A 19,798-nucleotide genomic window follows, 5' to 3' on the forward strand; every position below is an offset into this window, starting at 1 on the left:
CCTGAGGTGAAGAGTGAGGCCTTGCCAACAGCACCGATATTAAAAAGCAACCACAAATTAGCAGCTAAGACATTGGACCTGGTTTTTGTTACACATCCCACCGCGAAAGCTTTCCTGGTGCCTTCGGGGTAAACGAGAGTTGGGTGAACTCGAAGTTTTACAAATTCGAGGCAGAGAAGCGCTTACTTTCTGGCATGTTTCCAGCGAAGGGGCGGCCCGGAGGAGGGGCCGCCCGGCCGTACGAGCCCTGGGCGCTGCTCCCGCACCTGACCGCGGTCCAACAGGTCCGTGCAGCCGCGGGAGGCGCCGGACGGGCCCAGGCCGCCTTTCCCACACGGCGGAGGTGCCGCGGGACCGCTCCGAGCCCGCCTGAGGGGAGCCCGTGCCGGGCGCCGCGAGCGCCGCGAGGGACGCGGGGCCCCCGCCCCGGGCCCGCCGGCCATGGAGCCGCCGCCGGCCGCCGCTCGCCAGGTACCGGGCGGACACCGGGGGCAGGCGAGGTGTGGGACTGCGCGGCGCAGCCAGCCCGCCGGGCTCGGCTCTGCGCTCCGCCGCCCGTGGGGCGGGCATGGCTGTGGGGGCACCGCGGCCGGTTGCGGCGGCTCGGGGCGGCCGGCCGCCGGAACGTCCCTGCTCCGCGGGGCGGCAGCGATGGCCTCTGCATCTCTGTTAGTTGCCCCCGAATTCGTAGGAGGAAGAAAGAGTCATAGGTACCGCGCAATGGGAGAAATGCGGTCTCGGGGGCTTCACCTTTGTGAGACAGGGCAAGGAAGGGCGGCTGCTCGGCTGAAATTCGGTGTCGCGTGAGGACCAGAGCGTGAGCGCCCCGTCTCCGGCCGTGCCCCATGTCCGCCGGCCGTGCCCGCTGCTGTCGCTGCCTTAGCGGGTGGCTTGGCTGGCGCATGGCTCGCAGGGGCCCCAGGAGCCGATCCTGCGAGGGGCAGGGTTCGCCTGTCCCGCAGCCTCCCGCGTTGCACAGCTCTCTGGCCGGGCTCCCAGCTCGCATCCCTCCCTTTCTGCGGGCCAGGGGCACCCTCGGGAGCCCTGCTCTCCACACAGCAGGCGTTTCACCTGTGCCACAACTTTTTGTTTTCTTTTTGCCCATTTAAATATGTCCCTTCCTGCTGGGGAAAGTGACCAGGTCTTAGCAATGCACATTGTGTCAATTTCTTGTAATAACTGAAGAGAGGGAACTGGGCTGTTCTATTCAGAGTAATTTCACCTGTACTGTGCTGTCAGCAGAGAGCATTAAAATTTCAAGAAAGAATGACAGTGAAGCTTCTGTTGCTGAAATCAGTAGTGAAATAAAAAAATATACAACAAATCTAGATAAGAAACAACTGTGGGAGAATGTTACTTTTGAAACTATGTGGTATGAAGAAGATAGAAAATAATGGTTAGTTTGTCTATGTTAACAAAAAGGACTTGGAGACACCAAATGAAAATACTGAATGGTAGGTTCAGAACAAATTAAAATACCTGTCTCTTCCTAGGATGCATTTTAAAACGTGGCATTTGCTGATACCTGATATTATAGATTCTAAAACTTATAGACAGTTTCAAAGAAGGGAAATATCAAGCAGCAGTCCATTCAGAAGTGTGATGCACCAAGAACACAACCACTTTGGGAAGTCCAAAATTCTTTCCCACAGAAACTTTCTGGGACTAGCTGATTTTATACTGTCATTAACTATTCATAATTACCTAAACCATTAAATGGCACAGAAATATTTAAAATACTGGATAAGACCTTGGATTACAGTATGTTAAGATGTTGGCATACTTTACTAGTAAGTCGTGAAATTAATTTCATTTTCCTGATTCAGGAACTTTTTTTACTGACCAATTATATTAGCCAAAATATTTTCAAAAAGACTTGACTCACATTTCTGCCTTTGAAACATGACTAAGAATGCCTTTGTTTAGAAACCTACCTCTGAGTTTATATATATTTCTGTCCTTCCACTTATTATTTTTCAGAGAATTACAGAAGATTATGGGTCAGATTTATACAGGAATTAGCTGCTTAATACTCCTTTGATTTCTCACTGAAAAAAGGGGATTTATTTATCAAAATACTTCTACAAATCTGAGTCTATGACAATTTTTAAAAATCCTTAATAGACTGTGCAAAATCCTTGTTCTCACCTATTTTTCTCATGTATAGTGTTTCCCTTGTCTTCCTGAAATAGGTAGAAACAGATGACCAAATAGCCCTCCTTAGTAAGCCCAGGAATAAAGGAGGAAACAGTGATCTGGCATCAGCTGGCTTTAACATCATTAATTCAATCATAGGATCAGGCATTATAGGTAAGTCTGCTTTTCTCCACTATCCTGTATTCAGCCTTGTTTATTCATGCATGACTATCCAGCTTGGAGAATAACACTCCTTACTTTCTGCTGCTGTTTTTAAAGATTTTTCAGTGTATTTATTTGCTTACTTTGCAAAAATGCAGAGGTGTCAGTTGAGACCCCACCTTAGTGATAAATGCCTCAGAGTCTCTTGGCCATTATGATCAGGGAGGTTGGGCAAGTGCTGACTTAGCTTCATACTTAAGCAACACTTTGTCCACTGAAAATTGTCTTTTTGACGTTTAAGCATGTTGGTCCAATTTGGGAGATGACTAGCATTTTTAAGATCTGAATTTTTCTTTATTTTATCTCTCCTTTTCTGCTTTGCAGGATTGCCATATTCGATGAAGGAAGCAGGTTTTCCTCTAGGAGTACTGCTTTTGTTTGTGGTTGCCTATATCACAGGTACTCTAAAGGAAGTTTCTGTTGTAAAGATAAAATTACTCCTGCAATATTTTAGCGGATCTTGAGTTTAATTATACCTTAAACAAGTATATCTATGACAATAAAAATGGCTAATTTTTTCCTTACCTCACTAATCCCTTGAGCAGATTAGTAAAAGTAGAGAATTTCACTGTACAACATATGAAGCTGCTTTTTGACTGCATGCACTTTCCCAAAGCCTTGGTTTCCTGATCGAGGTAACATTTGAAAGAAGGTTCTTGTTTGTACCCCCATAATCACCTGTTTGAGTGCATGTTTTTATCCTAATTAAGAGACTGAATCTTGAGTGGGTTGTATATGACTTTTTAAAAGACCAGAGAATGAAAACCTTTGATTGTACTATGATTTTAAGTGGTTTTCTTCCAATATGAGCCTATAGCTCCCGGGTTGAAAGATTTTGTGAGATTTCTCCTCCCTGCTTTTCCTAGTGCCACTGCTTTTCTTCTTACAGACTTTTTTTTTTTTTAAGAGGAGCGAAAGAAGATGAAAAGTAATCAACCACAATTTGGCTTGTCTTTAACAGTAATTTTATATTTTTTTATATACAGATTATTCCATTATATTACTGATCAAAGGAGGAAATCTGTCCAGTACCAAAACCTATCAAGAGCTGGTCAAAAAAACATATGGTCTTGTAGGTTATCTAATCCTTTCAACTCTCCAGTTTTTATATCCATTTATTGGTAAGATCACATAAAATAGAAATGTTTAACTTTTATAAGCAACAAGCTTTTCCACATTACTTCATTGTTTAACTGATTAAATATTAAGAACTATATAAAGAATGTACTATATATGCTTCTTTGCTATTTAAAAAAAATTAAATTTATGTTGTGGGTTCTGAAAAATTACTGAGGAGTAATTCAATGCATTAAAGGATCAGAATAATAGAAATGAACTGAAATGTAATAGCAGAGAAATTCATGATCACAAAGATGAAAATTAATGACAAAAGTAGCTAGAAAAATAGCAAAGGAGATTCTGTTCTAGATTGAGTAGCAGACCACAAAGTTGATGTGTCTGAAACAAAATGAAAATACAAATTTAGGAGTGTACTGAATTACTATTTTTTCAGAAGTGCAATGTTACTGTAATTGGGGAAGCCACTGTTTGGGTCTTAATAGAATATTATGTGCTGTCATTGCTCTTCAAAACCATTAGTTCAGCCTCATACCCAACTGAGTACTTGGAAATTGGGCAGTCAAGACCCCTTCAAAGGAGAAATAGTAAATGAACAAACAGGTATAATCTGGGCAGGAATCTTTTAGACCTGAAGTTTGAAATGAAGTTATAATCTGAATCTGTCCCCTGCTGTTGCAACATAATTAAATCAGTTTTCACACATGGGGCTGCAAGACGTGATGACTTGAGATACTAAGAATCTGAACTCGGTGATCACAGAGTCACAGATCAAAATTCCTGTTTTGGGTCTGGCTAAAGGTACCTGAGATTTTTAAGGATGTCAGGTTACTGTTACTGCAGGTAGCAGTGTTACACTTTTAATTATACTCCTTTGTAAATCAACAACTCCTTCAATAATACAAAAAAAGAATTGTAAAGGTCTCAGTCCTTACCATAGAGCTATGGCTATGGTCTTTTAAGTGTTTCAATAAATTTATATAAGTAGTATTAATGACTTAAACTTTCACAATACTGAATATTTATGTATAGTTGAGGTCAGTACCTAAATATATGCTGTCTAAATGCTGAAGACCACAAGAGTGTGTAAATATATTTTGTGTGTTCATATACAATAACATATAACTATACACTAGCATGCACACATTTACATTTAACGTGCACAAATTTACTCATTCTTAGTGTAGCATTAGATAAGAACGAAATGTGAGTGCTAAGGCCACAGCACTTATTAATGAGAGGGAGGAATCAAAGCTCATATCTGATAACTTAGTCTATTTTTTCCTTCTTTTTTCTGGTTTAAAGAGTTAAAGTCCTTTGCAGTTCGTTGCAGAACTGATTATTAGACTAGTGCAGGAAATTTACTAACTAGAAGCAAGCATTTGAAAATAAACTGACAAAGAATTGCTATTTGAAACAAACAGCTTTAGTAAGCCTTTTTTATCCTCTTCTGAAGTAAGCTTATATGGCCACTCAGCACAATAGCTTTGCTTATAAGGCTGCATTATTGCTTAGGTTGTGCCTGTTAAAAAAAAAAATGCGTTAAATAATTAATTTTTAAACCTAAAACTTACAAGTTGTTGCTGCTAGCCAGAATTCATATTAGAGGGTTAGTGGCATATAATCCCAAAATCTACAAAATCTGTGAATTCAGTGTTAATCAAATATTTTGGATATGATTTGTACTAACAAAAAATTTATTTTCTTTAAGCTATGATCAGTTACAATATAATAACAGGAGACACTATAACTAAAGTTTTTCAGAGAATTCCTGGAGGTAAGATGCATTTAAAAATTTTAAGAATGGGGGATTATGTATTGTATAAAAGCGTAGCATAAGTATTTTGGAATTACCTGTAATTTAGCTTCTAAATTACTTTTAAGTTTAGTTCAAATAAAGAACTTGAAGCATATGTTTATGAGTGGGGTTTTTTGAGTTTGTTTTTTTTTCTTTAATAAGCCTTTCCCAAATAAAAACTATGAATCCTAGTCCTTGGCTATCAGTGGACTCAGTGAAGAGACCAGATGCTTCAGTGAAATACTAAGCAGGTAGAAGTGAGTCTTCCACAGTTGTGTATTTCCGAGATTATTGGGTTTTATAATATTTTTAGATATTTCCTGTAATAATTTAAATAGTGGAATTGTACTTAATCTAAGGAATAATTCTGGATAAATTGTAAATGATATAATGAATTTAATGCTTCTTAACTCATGCCCCCTTGTTTCCCTTCTGTGCTCTAAGCTTTCAAAGCCGCATCAGTGGAGCAATTTGTGTACATGTTTGATATCTACTTTAGCACAAAAGCAGCTAAGTTAAAACATTTTTCACTGGGAAATCAAACTGAGAGAAAACATGTTTGTAATGAAGTGGAAATGTGTATTTGTATGAACTGTTTCATTTCCACAGGAGAACTGTAATTTTCAGCATGTGAAACCTGAAAGGTGTGGATGCAGTTTTGTCACACTCTGTTATTCTGTGAAGACCTGATCAAATTGATAGTGACAGTGAATATCTAATAATTTATATATAATATGATTTCTGTAATAGGGGCATGGAAAATCTTATTACGTGTCTGGTAGAATACCTGCCTAGAAAGAGGTGGGAAAGCATTATAATCTCCCAAAGAAAAGAGGGAACAGAACACCAAGTTTTCCATATCAATTGCCAGTCACTTTCCAACCATAATTATTCATCAAGTATTCATTCAGGCCAATGATTTATGATGACCTCTCTGGAACTTGGAGATGTTTTGTCACTGGCCTGAAAAAACCCATCATTTATGCAAACAAATTCCACTGATTGCATGGAATATTATAACTGCATTGTTGCCTTCACATGGTAATTTGCAAGTGGAAGCCAGCTGATGGCAAGAAAAGAGGTGCTCAAAAGAAACCTCAAAATTAACTTATTTTAGGCCATTTCTTACTGAACAGTGCTATCCTAAACAGCACAGTAATTGATGTCAACTCAGAGTATGAAAAAGTTCTCAAGACTAAATGGCAGAAAGAAGTAGTAAATTTTTTTACTTGCAGTCTCCCAGCATTGACCCAGACATGATGAAAGAGGTTAATACCAATCTATGTGTAGGAATCCAGACTTTGCAATTTTGATTTAATATATCCCATATGTTAGGCATTTGGTTTGAATTTTCAGAATTCTTGTGCGTATGCCCATGCTGTTCATGGCTTTCTCGGTGTAGTTAATGCCTAGTTTTCAGTGTTACCTAGGCTGAGTAAAGGGAATAAAAGCTTGGTCTCCAACAGTTTGTTACTTCTGACCTTTCAAATGTAGCTAATCTTTTCCTCAAGTTAGTGTCTTAAAGAAATAAATTATTTTCTTTTTTGCTTTAGTTGGGCTGGATAACGTGCTTACCGACCGTCACTTCATAATTCTTGTTACCACCATCATCTTTACCTTACCTATATCTTTATATCGAGACATAGCAAAATTGGGAAAGGTAACAGCAGTTGATTTTTGGTTTATTGTTCTGTGTGCCATTGAAAATAAGTGCCAGTCATAACTTTGTATAAATAATTAACAAATGCATTATGCTACTCAAATGACAACCTTTCAACAGCTTATTGACTGAAGTCATACTTTTACCTTTACAGGTATCTCTTCTTTCTCTGATTCTAACTATTGTCATCCTGATTGTTGTGATGGTGAGAACAGTAACCTTCAGTCCACAAGTGTGAGTATTCTTACACTTGCCACAAAGTGAACTTCTGTTAATATATAATCTGTTACTTCGCTATTGCATTTACTTGCATAGATGTGGAACATGCTTGCTTTGGAACAGACAGATAGTTGAACAATCTCTATCAACACTAATAAAAAATGAACAGCTAAATATACTTCATCCTTTTAAATTTTTTTTTTTTATTGGGTATAAATAAATTTAGAGAAAGTCTCAAAACCCCTTGAGAAAAATGAGAAATTATGGATGACTAATAGCAGTAGGGTCCTGAAAGAGCATGTGAGATTGTCTGTCATTTTTTAAAAAAATTTTAAAAATTTTTCCATGATTGTCAGACTACCTATATTTACAGGCATTAAAATAGATGCTATTTTAGGAATATTTCTTTTTCTGATAAGATAAATATAAAAATTTATAATAAAAATCAAATACAAACACGGAGAATTTTTAAAAACAACACAATAATAAAATCTTTTTGTCATTTGAGAAAACAACTATATTATATCAAAAACTCTTACAGCACTTATACTCTGAAAGTAGCATTTAACATTGGACATTGGAGTGTTCTAGACAATTTAGTACACATGTGTTATGACAATATTTTTATGATTATATTGCAAGTGTTCTGAATCTATTATTTTTCCTTAAAGGCTTAGAAGGGCTGTCTTTTTTCTCATCCTTTAAATGTATAGATACATTAATAAAGAAGACAAATTCTATTTCTGAATGTGCTTTTTTATTTTTATTGGAACAGGCTTATATGGTGCTTCTTATGCCCTTATTCCCTAAGTAGATTCTTCCATCAGGATTGTTTCATCAGTGCTAGGCACAATTGTTCATTTGTATTACTGCTGTGATACATGGGTTAATTGCAGGGTATTCAGATTTAATGGTAGGAAGATGCTTAGAATAGCAGTTTCTTAAGTTGTACCAGATGATGTTGTCTATCATCCATAAAATCTGTCTCTCAGAACAGTGTGGAACTTCCCTCCCCACCATATTTCTGGAGCAGTATGTTTTTCACAGTGTGTCAAAGGGGTATTTAAAAGGTTAATCTCAAAATTCCCTGTTAAAAAAGGAAGAAGCTATATATAATAGTTACTGATAACCTTGTTACTATGGTAACATTTCTTCTCCACAGTTGTGATGCACTGAAAAATATGGAATGCATGGTTTTAGTTTTTCTTACAGTACATGCTGTTTGGTTTTGAACGAGTCTTGGAATTTTACCTCTTAATTCTTTAGAGACTTCCAAATATGCATTTAGCAAGTTGGTTGATAAACAGTTGGTGAATTTTTTCCTCACCAACATTCTGTTAATGTCTATTTCTACTATCTTTGCTGTTTTTCTTTTACAGTTAGACATAGACATATACTCAATTTTTAAAACTCTCTTCTCTTTTGTTGTAAAATGGTATGACTTTTTTTTTTTTTGCAATGAAAATAAAGAATACTGTCATATTTAAAGTGAAATAAATGAATTAACTCATTTACCATGAATCCTAATTAAAATAAAATGCAATAGAAGTTAGAGTTCCTGAAGAGATTTTTAAAAATCATTATTATGAAAGCACAGTCATTGTATCTGTCATATAGGAAAAGAATAGTCCTGGATAAGGGCTTGGTGGGGACAAGAATATTTAATCCTTACAATTGATATATGGCAGAACTGATTATGTATCTGCCACTGATGACAGATGATTGCCAAGAACAAGCTAGACAATTCCATGGTTTCCCATTCCAATCCTTAACTAGCCTTTTCTTATGAATTCTTCCTGACTATGTATGAGTCCATTTCATATTGGTTGCTTCTTGGCCTAACCACAGTGGATACGGTCAGCAGACTCTTATGCGTTTTCAAGTGCTTGAAAAACACGTGTAAAAAAGCTGTTATTTTTCCCCCTTCTAATAGTTCTTCAGAATGAAAAAACTTCCTGTTCATGCAGGCATAGCCTGTGCTTTTATACACTGAGTGAGAAGCAGAGAGCTAGCTGGCTTTGTCATTCATGGATTTTCACAGCTAATGCTATTCTTGTATAAGCAGCAGTTAAAATCTTCCCCTAATAACTCCTAGGAGGAATGTAGGTCAGAACAAAGATCCTCTCAAAAAAAAAAAAAAAAAATCTTGACCAGTGGCAACAGGATTGAAAAACCACAAGTTATCCTGTATTCTTGTGATATTCTTTCAGTGTGTGTGTATGCATCTGCCTACAGAGATGCATATTTTTATATCAATGTGTGTACATTTACTTTGAAGATGATGTTTCCATTAGCTGCCCTTTGACTTGTGAGTGATTTTATGTGATTGTTCACTCTGTGGCTCTTCCATAACTAACACCTACTGTTTTCTGGCACAGTTTTCTCTTTCTGAGAAGTCTTTCTATGAAGTCTTATTTCATATAGACACTTTCATGTTACCTGCACCCTTTCCCAGGAGCTTTTCATGTGTCTTTGTGTTTTGCAGACTGAACTTGGGGGTAATTTTTTATTGATGTGATCACAGCTCTAGAACTGTTGGCTCTCAGTTCCAAACACTCAAAAATGAAATTTCTGGCTGTGTGCTTTCACTACATGAGATCCCTTTATTCCCATGATATGAAAATGTTTTTCAATGCACATGCAGCAGTACATGATTTACTGAAGAAAATAGCACATCTGTACCAGCATACATTGTAGGACATTACAAGCTGCTGGTAGTATTCAAATCAGGGATCTGAAATTCTTCTATTCTGCAACTAGAGGGGAAGGAATTTATCTTCTTAGATTGCTAAATAAGCAGGATTTTGTTCTTTTGGATTTTTTCCCCCAAATAATACTCCTAATCTGATCTGTCATTCATTGGTAAAGGAAAGCAGTATCTTGGTCTTTTGTGTATTGCTAGTGCATAAGCTAACGCTGTGCAAGGGGAAAACCAGCTCCTGTGATTTGGTTTTTTTTTTAATTAATTGGCCACTTTTATTAAAAATTTTTCAAGTGAAATTCGTGTGCTTTCTGAATTCCCTTTTTAAATCTGTTTGTAAGAGCTCATAATATAGCTATAACATTGCACAGAATATACTGTTTTCACAGAAATTAAATGTGTTTAAGGAGAAAGCATTCTTTATTTCTGTGCATTTAAAAATACTTTTGTTTATAAGGTATTCGATAATCTAACTTAATTATTACTAGGAAAGAGTCAAAGGAAAGCATAAAACACATTTTCATTTTGTATGTTTTTTATCAAAGCTGACCTCTAGTGGCTACAGAATGGAACAAATGTAGTGTTAGCTTCCTTTATACTCTTTATATTTTGAAATATTATTGCAATTGTTCCAATTAGATGTGAATGTTTTCCTGAAACTATTACAGTCAAAATTATTAATATTAATTTTCCAGACAAGTTGCTAGGTGGAGTGATTTTTGAGTGCAATTGCTACAGGTCCAAATCTGTGAGCATATCTTAGAGGAGGATGTGTGGGGAATATTACATTCTCGCTTGACTGTAGCAGTCTCCATGTACTCTCTTACAATTTCTTATATGTTTTGGGAAGCAGCAGAATTCTTTACTATTAGGAACAATTGGAAGAGGTGTAAAGAAAGGCAAAGTCCCTCACTTGGTTTGTAGCCTAGAAAAATGCTATCTCTAGACTGCATGGATTACATATTTAAATTCAAAGGTAGAAATTGCCTTTAAATAGTCAGAGGACATTTGCAGTTGAGATAACCTTAGTCAGAATCAGTAACAGCTTTTACCTTCCATGTTGCTGTTTCTTGGTATATGCTGACTTGAAGAGTTTATTTACAAAACTGATATTTTTGACTGTAAACACTGGTTACAGAAATACTTGAATCAAAGCAAGAGAGATGAGAAAGGTATTTCCCTGGTTTCAGCTTTTTGATAAACACTGGGGCTATTTCAGAGACCTCTGGAGATTTGTCTGGCAGCAGTTCTGTATTACAGCTTGTTCCTTGAGTAATTTTTAATAACTGATAATTGAAAAGAGGGTAATTATTTAAATTTCTGTTTTAGACCCAAATCAGAAAATGCATGGATATTTGCAAAATCAAATGCTGTACAAGCCATTGGAGTGATGTCATTTGGTAAGTGTTTTTTTGCTGTTTTTGCTGGGTTTTCCTGTTTTTTTTCCCAGTATCAAGATAAATTGTAAGAAATTATTTAATTTTTGTTAAGGAAATATTTAATATTTTGAATCAAGATTTTTTAAAATATATTCCTGTTAAACTGGTGTAGGGAAAAAAAAAGAAATTGACTGAATAATCCATATGAATGTCATTGTTATTGTGAGACATTAATCTCATCCATTGTTCATTTGGCCTAGAGGCTTGCCCCTTAGCAGAGACAGTGTGCACATGAGTCCAGCTCACCTGTGCAGGTCATCCTAAAGCCCCTGCATCAATGGGTTTGTCTGACTGATAAACTGAGCAGGCTGGGATCATTCTGCATTCCCTTAGGTAACTTCTAGCAGAAAAGTCCTCATTCTGAAATCTGTTCCTGCCTGCAGGATCTGGTATATTATTTATTGTTAATGTTGTGATAATCTGAGGCCTCCCAATGATTGCTGCTGCCTGAAATGGATGCCATATGAAGTCTGAAAGCAGCAAATGACTCTGTAGATTTAAAAAAAAAACCAAATAGACTTCTCAAATCTGCTGCTGGGTTCTTGAGTAAATGATGAGCAGGAAGAGGAAATAGCTGTGGAATGGAGATGTGCAGAGTGGGAAATGGCATAGCATTTAAGGATAATGTAATCAGAATCATCTCAGGATGAATATAAACCTTCATCAAATCAACTAAGCAAGCAAAGGTTCAATCCATTTATCTTTGCCACTCCTTGCAAGATTAATGTTTGTATTTAATAATGAGTGAATTCAAACTGTGCTGTGTCTCTATGCATTTATGCATGAATTCATACATTTGCTTTAACTGTCATGTGTTTCAGCATTCATCTGCCATCATAACAGCTTTCTAATATATGGGTCTCTGGAAGAACCCACATTAAAGAACTGGTCTCAAGTCACACATATGTCTGTGTCCCTTGCTCTTGTCATCAGTATAGTGTTTGCTGCCTGTGGATATATGACTTTTACAGGATACACAGAAGGTAAACTGCTTGATCCCTCCGTTTTGGTGTTTGCTATAATCCTTACATTTCTGCCTTTCTGTCTGATTTTTTTCTGTAAACATCTTGGTGACTGTAAAAAGGCAAAAATTAGAGTATATTTGGGCAGAAATGGGACATTCCTCATAGTTACTAAACACTCAAAACGGGGTCTAAAAATGTCAGCTACATGCTAATAGCTGTCAGATTCTTAAGCATAAGCCTCACCAGTGGAAGTCCCCTTTGAATACTTCCATCCTTCAAACTCTGAGGACTACACAGCTGTGATTTATTCACATGGTCCAGCAGCAGAGAGCAATAAGAACAAAAATTTCCTACAGGCTATCTGATATATATATATGTGTATATTTTCTTACATTTTTTCCTTTCTATACTAATAGAGCATCCTAGAGTTAGAGATATTTCCTATCTTTGCAACAGCTGTTCTGGTGTTACTAATTCTACTGACCCCTCTATGGGTATATGAATACACATAAATATATATATATATATATATATATATATATAATCAATGTTACATCATGCTGTTTAACATCTTTTTGTTGAAATGAAACAGGTATGTTCATAAGAGCATGGTATAAATTGGTTTCAGTGCTTTACTTTCTTCAAGGAAAATACCCATTTCATAATCAAGCATATTTTCCATTACTTAACATTCTGGATTGTAGGAGGAGGCTTCCAAGCTTTTTCTGATAGCAACAACATTTAGTTGAGAACAGAGAAATTGTATGATGGGGATTCCTGGTTTATCTGTTCTTCAGAGTAAGTTACTGTCCTAGATGTACTGTGGGTAGACCAAGTGCAGGCTGGCTGAGAACTTTCAGGTATAGGAAGCTCTGCCTGCAGCTCCTCCTCAGTTTATGATTCTTGTATTAGCACGTTCCATCTCACCTATGATTCTTGTATTAGCAGGTTCCATCTCACCTTCTATCTCCCCTGTCAAAATCTTTTGGCTTTTTAAAGTACACGTTATTGCTTCTTTAGTGCCATTGTGATCCCTAAAGTAGTAAATCGTGAGACTGTATTGTAATCACATAAAAGAGATCTGATAGATCATCTGGTCTCTGTCTTGCACTGTCTCTTGTGGTTCACAGATCATTATTACAGATTCAAGATTATTTGAATTTTATAGTGATGTTTTTGTTTTACATACAAGATGATTTCCTAGGTAATAATCCGTAAGTTTATAATGGGCTTTTGGGGTCAGAATATGTGAAATTCTTCTCTACAGCTTATTAGCTGTGATTAGATACTATCAGTGAAATGCAGTTCTCCACAGATAACTCACCTTTTTATGTAATTGTTCTAGGAGTTTTTAAGGAAATTTTGTCTTTTACACATAAGCTTTCTTTCTGAATCTGTCACATATTTATTTAGTCAAACACTGGCATCTCATGCAAAATGTATGTTACGGGGAAGTTAACAGATGACAAACTCTGATATGTACATTTAGAAATATTTTTTGAAGACAAATGCTGCTTGAGGTAAAAACACTGCTACCAGCTAAGCTGAAAGTTGCTCCTGGACGTAACTTGTGACTTCAACTAGTTTTTAGTTACGTGTCAGAAGAGGGGATCACAAAAATCTCAGTTACTCCAGTAACCTGCACTTCAAGTTGAAAATTAAAGGTAAAAGGTAAAGGTAAATTATGTGAAGTTCAAGCTAATTGGTGTTTTGCTATACCTCAGGAGACATATTTGAAAACTACTGTAGAGATGACAACCTTGCTACATTTGGAAGATTTTGTTATGGAGTTACTGTAATTCTGACCTTCCCCCTTGAATGTTTTGTGACCAGAGAGGTAAGAATTTATTACATTTTCCCTTTAACATGGTTGTTATATATTAATAATATTGTCACAGCATTAATACATATTGTAGGTGAATCTATGGTTAATATGTGATAAATAGTAGCATATTTTATCCTGCTGTGTGCAATGAGTATGGGGGCCTAGTTACACTGTTTAGACACTGGCCATATAATGTTTTAGGTTTAATATATTAGTCAACATTATATTAATAGTGACTTAATAATATCAGGACTGCTTAAAATTCCAAGTTTGGCATAAATGACGCTGTTGTTACTGTGTTGAGAATAGCCAAAAATACATACTTTTCATTCTTAATAGTTTTGCTTTTTAGAAGTATCTCCATCTAGGAAATTCATCAATTCAATAAATAATTGTAAGTGGATTTATTCCGTAGCGGGAAAATGAAAAAAGACTAAATCCTAAAATCCTACAGGTATAACTAAGTCAATTTGGCAGGTGTTCTGCAATTTTAGCAGTGACTGTTACGGGTTATTTTTGGAAGCAGATGAAGATGTTTTCTTAAAGCAAGGTAAGTAAAATTCTGCCAGTATATTCTCACCCATTCCTTTAGTTTCCTAAGGTTAGAAGGTTTGGAGTAAGCTGTTTGATAACATAAGGAGAAAAATAAAGGTTTAAAATTGTTGTTCTGTTTCAGGTGATTGCCAATGTGTTTTTCCATGGGAACCTCTCAACAGTTTTCCATGTTGTTGTGACAGTAGTTATCATTGCTGTGGCGACTGGTGTATCATTAATGTATGATTGCCTTGGAATAGTTTTAGAGCTGAATGTAAGTGAACCTATGCACTCTTTTATTTAATAAATCATTTATTCATAAATCAGAACTTTGTAAAATCCACAGCTCTACTGAAAATCTCATGTAATTTGACATAGTCAGTAGTAGTGCTACAAGAAGGAATTACTGCTTCAAAACCAGATAATTAAAGGTGAAAGGAAGTTCAGGAAGTAAAAGTCATATGGTTGGGGTGGGTTTTAGAAGTTTTGTAGATAGGAAAGCGGCTATGACTTACTGAATGTGCTGAAGTCGCAGCAGAAATCACTAAAATACTCATCCAAACTGTATAGTGGTACTGAACTTAGCATTTCTTTCTCTAGTCCCTGCTTCTGATGAACTTGGCAAATTGCTAAACACTGGGGCCAATTCTAGTGACTGCCTTGTGCCAAAGGGGCTAAAACCAAAAAGGAAGGTAGAAAGAAAGAACCAGTAGTAGCTAGACCACAGAGACAGTAACTGGAAATATGCTATTTCCTCAAAAGCAAGCGTTCCATCAATGCAGTGGTTTTTTTTCTAAGTAATTAGTCAATAGTCAAGTGATACCTTTATTCAGTTACAAATAGAAGTTGATAACTCGGCATTTGCATGAGTAGCTCCTATCTTGCATGGTTTTTTTTTCTTTTGTTTTCTAAGAGAGAATTTGACAATACAGCTGTAGGTATTTATTGGATGTAATAATTATTCTCAGGAAGATAGTTCAGTCTTGATATCCAACAGTAGAGTGTTGTTTACTTGTAAAAGAAAGGTGATCTGTCTTTTCAGCTGGCTTTCTGTCCAGCAGAAGAGCTGTCTTTTGGCTCTTCACCACAGATGGCATTTGATACTACTCTGACCCTGCTTACTCTTCTCTTGCTTTCTGGTTTTAGAACAAAACACAAGCCATAGGGAAACTATTGGATCATATGGGAGTCAAAGGGCCACAGAGTTTGCTTTGTTATTCTTTTACTGGGATGCTGATTTGTGTTACTTCACAGACCTAAATCTTAATTTTCATGGAGGAGATAGTTTGTGGTTGTACCTACTACTGATCACTGTTAAGAGATTCTACCATACAAATATTGGAACTTTTGTACAAATGATGATGTAAAGTTATTACTTAGGCTGGATTACTATCTCACCATAATTAAATTGAAACACAGTGTTTGTTAAGCATGTAACAAAGAAGTGTAATAAACATTCAAAATTAATAAACATAAAAATTGCACCGTTTTGGCATGTAACTCATATACTAATCTGCAGTTGGCTTTACTATGAAAATAATTTTTTAAAGTGCTTTATGTTTGCCCCTTTCTAAGAGAGCATTTAAAGGGGAGCTGAATTTTTAGTGAGAGAAAAGATTCTACTCTGTCAAAAGGAGCTTTCCTTTCATAGGGAAGTCAGCCTAAATCAGGTTATAAATGTCAAAACTGATCAGAATTCTTTGAACTGCTACATGATGCTTCTACTTTTCAAAAAAACTTATTTCTTTTAAAGGCAGTGATATATCTAAACACCTCTGAATTATCTTAAATATTTTAAATCAGTTCAAGTATTGAAGAACTATGTTTGGACTTTTACTCTATCTCTTAAGCTGAGAAACTTTGGGTAATAAGATTAAAAGCTTCTTGCAATATTAAAGTATTATTCTGTATCAGCAAAGCAAAAGCATTTATTTAAATATTAATTATTTGCAATAGTTTAACAGATATTTTTGCATATTATTTTGGACTTTGAAAAAATTTTCCATATAGCAACACAGGAAAAGTCCTTTATCCTCTGTTTTTACTGTTGCATCAGTCTAATCACAACTGTTTAAAAACTTAGGTTTTTGTTCTTCACATCTAAATAAACATGCTTATGAGGTTTTTTTCTATTGCTCTTTCCCATACACAGGGAGTTCTGAGTGCCACCCCACTTGTTTTTATCATCCCATCTGCGTGTTATCTAAAGCTGTCCAAGGAGCGGTGGAACCATTCAGATAACCTCATATCCTGCCTGATTCTTGCTCTTGGTGTGCTAGTGATGGCAGTTGGGTTTGTCATGACTGTCTTGCATCCCCAGGAATGTAGCCATGGAAAAGAAATGTTCTACTGCTTTCCTAGTAATGTTTCTTTGCACAACACCACCCTTCCACCATAGGTAGCACACTGATCTCCAGGCTGGATCAGGCACATCTCGTAGTGAGCCATACATGTCAGTTTAAAGGAGAGCAGAACAAAGATTTTCCTTGTTTTGAGATGCACTAAGGATTTTAAACTGTAATTACATACTTGATTTTATGCTGCCATCCTTTTTCAGGTAAGGTTTCAGTTTTAACTGTTGAAACACTAAATCTCAGAGGTGCCTTTCAGTAGACATTACTTGAATAACTTGCAAGCCTGCCACAAAGGTTGCATTTTTTAACTTAATCTGCAGTGCTGTTTAAAAGCTGTAAATTAAATGTTTTGAAATATAAACCTTTCCCATGTTTCATTGATTTAACTTAGTTTTTATTAATTTTATAATCTTTCATGTATATTTATTAGCACACAATAATATGGGGGTTTATTGAAGTCTTGACAAAAAGTATGTCTGGATCTCTGTGTATTACAATTCTGCTATTAAATTTAAAGACTCTTATTAATTCTGTCTTTGAATTTGCAGTAACTGTCCTTTAGAGCTGAAAGCTTCCCTTTTACTGGATCTTGAGTCAAAAGAAATTTTGTATTCTGACTGAACTGTAACTGATACAATTTAATTGTAACTGTTACAATATGTGATCTTGTAATTGAAATATATTGCACAAATAAATCCACAAGAGTGGATTTAAAAAGATTCAACTAGGCATTCTTTGTAAAAATTTCAAGATTTAAAAAGAAGAAAATTACATTGCAGCTCAATTCTTACATTTATAATATTATTCATTATTTATGAAACTGAATTGAAACTAACATTCTAAACCTGATTATCATTCTAGTCCTCTGTTTCTTTTCAGTATATGACTAATGATTTTGTCATGGTTTGTCAAATTTTGATTTGTTATGTTTTCCAAAATGCATTTAACATCAAGGATTCATGTATATATGTGTATAAATATACATACACACATAAACATATATAGAAATAGATTCACGTGCCTATAGAATGGGACTAATTTGAGGTTGAGTGATGAGTATCCTCAGTCATATCCATACTGTCATTTTGAAAATGTATTGTTACCAAATCAAAATGTGTACTTGAGTTAATTTTTGCATTATTGTGATACTTGTGGTTTCTCATTCCAACTAGATGCATAATGCTGCTTCATTTTTATGCTGCTTAATGTGGATGGGTTTTGTCTTCTTCTTGCATGACAAAGCTATATCATTCAAGACTTCCAGTTTAACAGAACTGTAAGCACGTGTCACTAGATGGTGATAATACTTGTAAGAATAACACACTTTTTAAAAGAAATACTTCCAAATAAATGCTTTAAATATTACTGGGGTTTTGTTGTTTCTTTAGTTTGTTGGTTTTTTTTTTAAGTTGTAAAGCAATTCGAGAGAAATGTGAGTATTACTCTGCTTTCATTTCTCTACATAGTGTCAGCTTTGAGGGTGATAATTTATTTGTTCTCCAGGTACCTGATACTGTTCACAGAGAATATTTCTCACCAGTTTAGACTTAGGAATAGGTGATTTTTTCTTAGCTGTGGGTGAATTGTTACTGAATAGATTCATTTTCTTCTATACCAAATGGAGTTAAACCCAAGTAATATTTTCTTGTGACAGCTAATGAGATCTTTCTGATAAATCATAATTCCTTCATGCGCTTTGTTATTTTTTTTTCTGATTTTTTTTTTAACTTTTAAAGTAGGTTACCTTGTTTCAGGTATTAATTATAAACTATCTTTGCTATAAAGTGTCAATGGAATAATTTCCATCTCATTGTACTGAGGCTATGTTGTTATTTAATCATGTTTGCATGGCCTTTATGAAGGATGAGTCTTTCTATGCTTTTCTGCTTTGTAAATGACAATGTAAAGAATTTTTTTCACTGTTTTTTTAAATTTTGGAAATGTTAAGTCTGAAGTAGTAGTGGTCAATTAAATTTTTTCATTGCTGCTAGTTTCTCTTGCTCTTAGAAGTTTCTTTTGCCAAAACTAACTGAATTCATATAATCATAAAATCATTCATGAATTTGTTTTCATTCATGAATTTCCCAGGTGATGATGGAGCTCTCCAAGCCATAAGTATATTGGAAATGAGAAGCTGGCTGCCATGGATGCCAGCATTTAAAGTTTCAGATCAAAAACTGGTAGTGTGACTCACTATTTCCCCATGTTCCTCTCTCCAGCTGAGAAGGCATTTCAGGACACCAGATGTACAATTACCATTCTCACAGGAGCTAAGCAGACAGTTTATGTATGACTTTCTGATGTGGGAAGTGCAAAGTATTTTCTAATTTTTTTACATTAATATTCTTATCATCAGCCTACTATAGAACAATAGACATCTTAAAATAACAGGATTTTTCATAAAAGGATTATCATCTTTCCTGAACTATGTAGTTAGCTGTCTTCCAGAGAAGAGAGTCAGCCCTAACAAGATAGATCCCTAAAATTAAATTCTGAAGGAGGTAGCATATAAGACAGTACCATAACACAGTGTTTTCCAGCATTTTAAATTAGTGGCATGATGTATGTTGACATCAAACTTTTGTAACAGTGCTAGTTGGCCTGCAGTGTGAGACAAATGGTATTCTCATACTCCCATTCATTTATTTAACAGTTTATATTAAATCTGTTCCCATTTAATGACTGGGCAGTGGAATGGAATATCACCTTGTCTAAGAGGACAGTAATTCTTAAACTGTGCAAAAAGATTATTATATATTTTATATATCATTTTATGCCAAAATCATATTATCCAAGAACAACTTATAGTGTGCTGGTCCTTCCAAGGACTTCATAATCACCATGAAGCCTTCCTGGAAAGGTGGGACA

At 35.8% G+C, this 19,798-nt stretch overlaps 1 protein-coding gene across 1 annotated transcript; it reads left to right on the top strand.

Annotated features, from left to right (window-relative positions):
* The first annotated feature begins 291 nt into the window (after window positions 1-291).
* Window positions 292-18,294, top strand: SLC38A11 (solute carrier family 38 member 11). The gene is made up of 12 exons (XM_056496698.1): window positions 292-471; window positions 2,193-2,310; window positions 2,683-2,757; window positions 3,345-3,479; window positions 5,147-5,212; window positions 6,787-6,893; window positions 7,048-7,127; window positions 11,143-11,213; window positions 12,074-12,235; window positions 13,942-14,054; window positions 14,719-14,850; window positions 16,729-18,294. Exons 1-12 carry the CDS (start codon window positions 442-444, stop codon window positions 16,972-16,974), a joined length of 1,335 nt encoding a protein of 444 aa, XP_056352673.1. The 5' UTR covers window positions 292-441; the 3' UTR covers window positions 16,975-18,294.
* Window positions 18,295-19,798: the final 1,504 nt, after the last annotated feature.

This window comes from Oenanthe melanoleuca, chromosome 7, assembly GCF_029582105.1.
Source record: "Oenanthe melanoleuca isolate GR-GAL-2019-014 chromosome 7, OMel1.0, whole genome shotgun sequence".
Lineage (NCBI taxonomy): Eukaryota > Metazoa > Chordata > Aves > Passeriformes > Muscicapidae > Oenanthe > Oenanthe melanoleuca.

Excerpts from the sequence above, each read along its gene's own strand:
- SLC38A11 (XM_056496698.1), top strand. The coding sequence starts at position 442 with ATGGAGCCGCCGCCGGCCGCCGCTCGCCAG. Across the intron at positions 2,311-2,682 it reads CATAGGATCAGGCATTATAG|GATTGCCATATTCGATGAAG; the intron begins GTAAGTCTGCTT and ends TCTGCTTTGCAG. Across the intron at positions 14,851-16,728 it reads GAATAGTTTTAGAGCTGAAT|GGAGTTCTGAGTGCCACCCC; the intron begins GTAAGTGAACCT and ends TCCCATACACAG.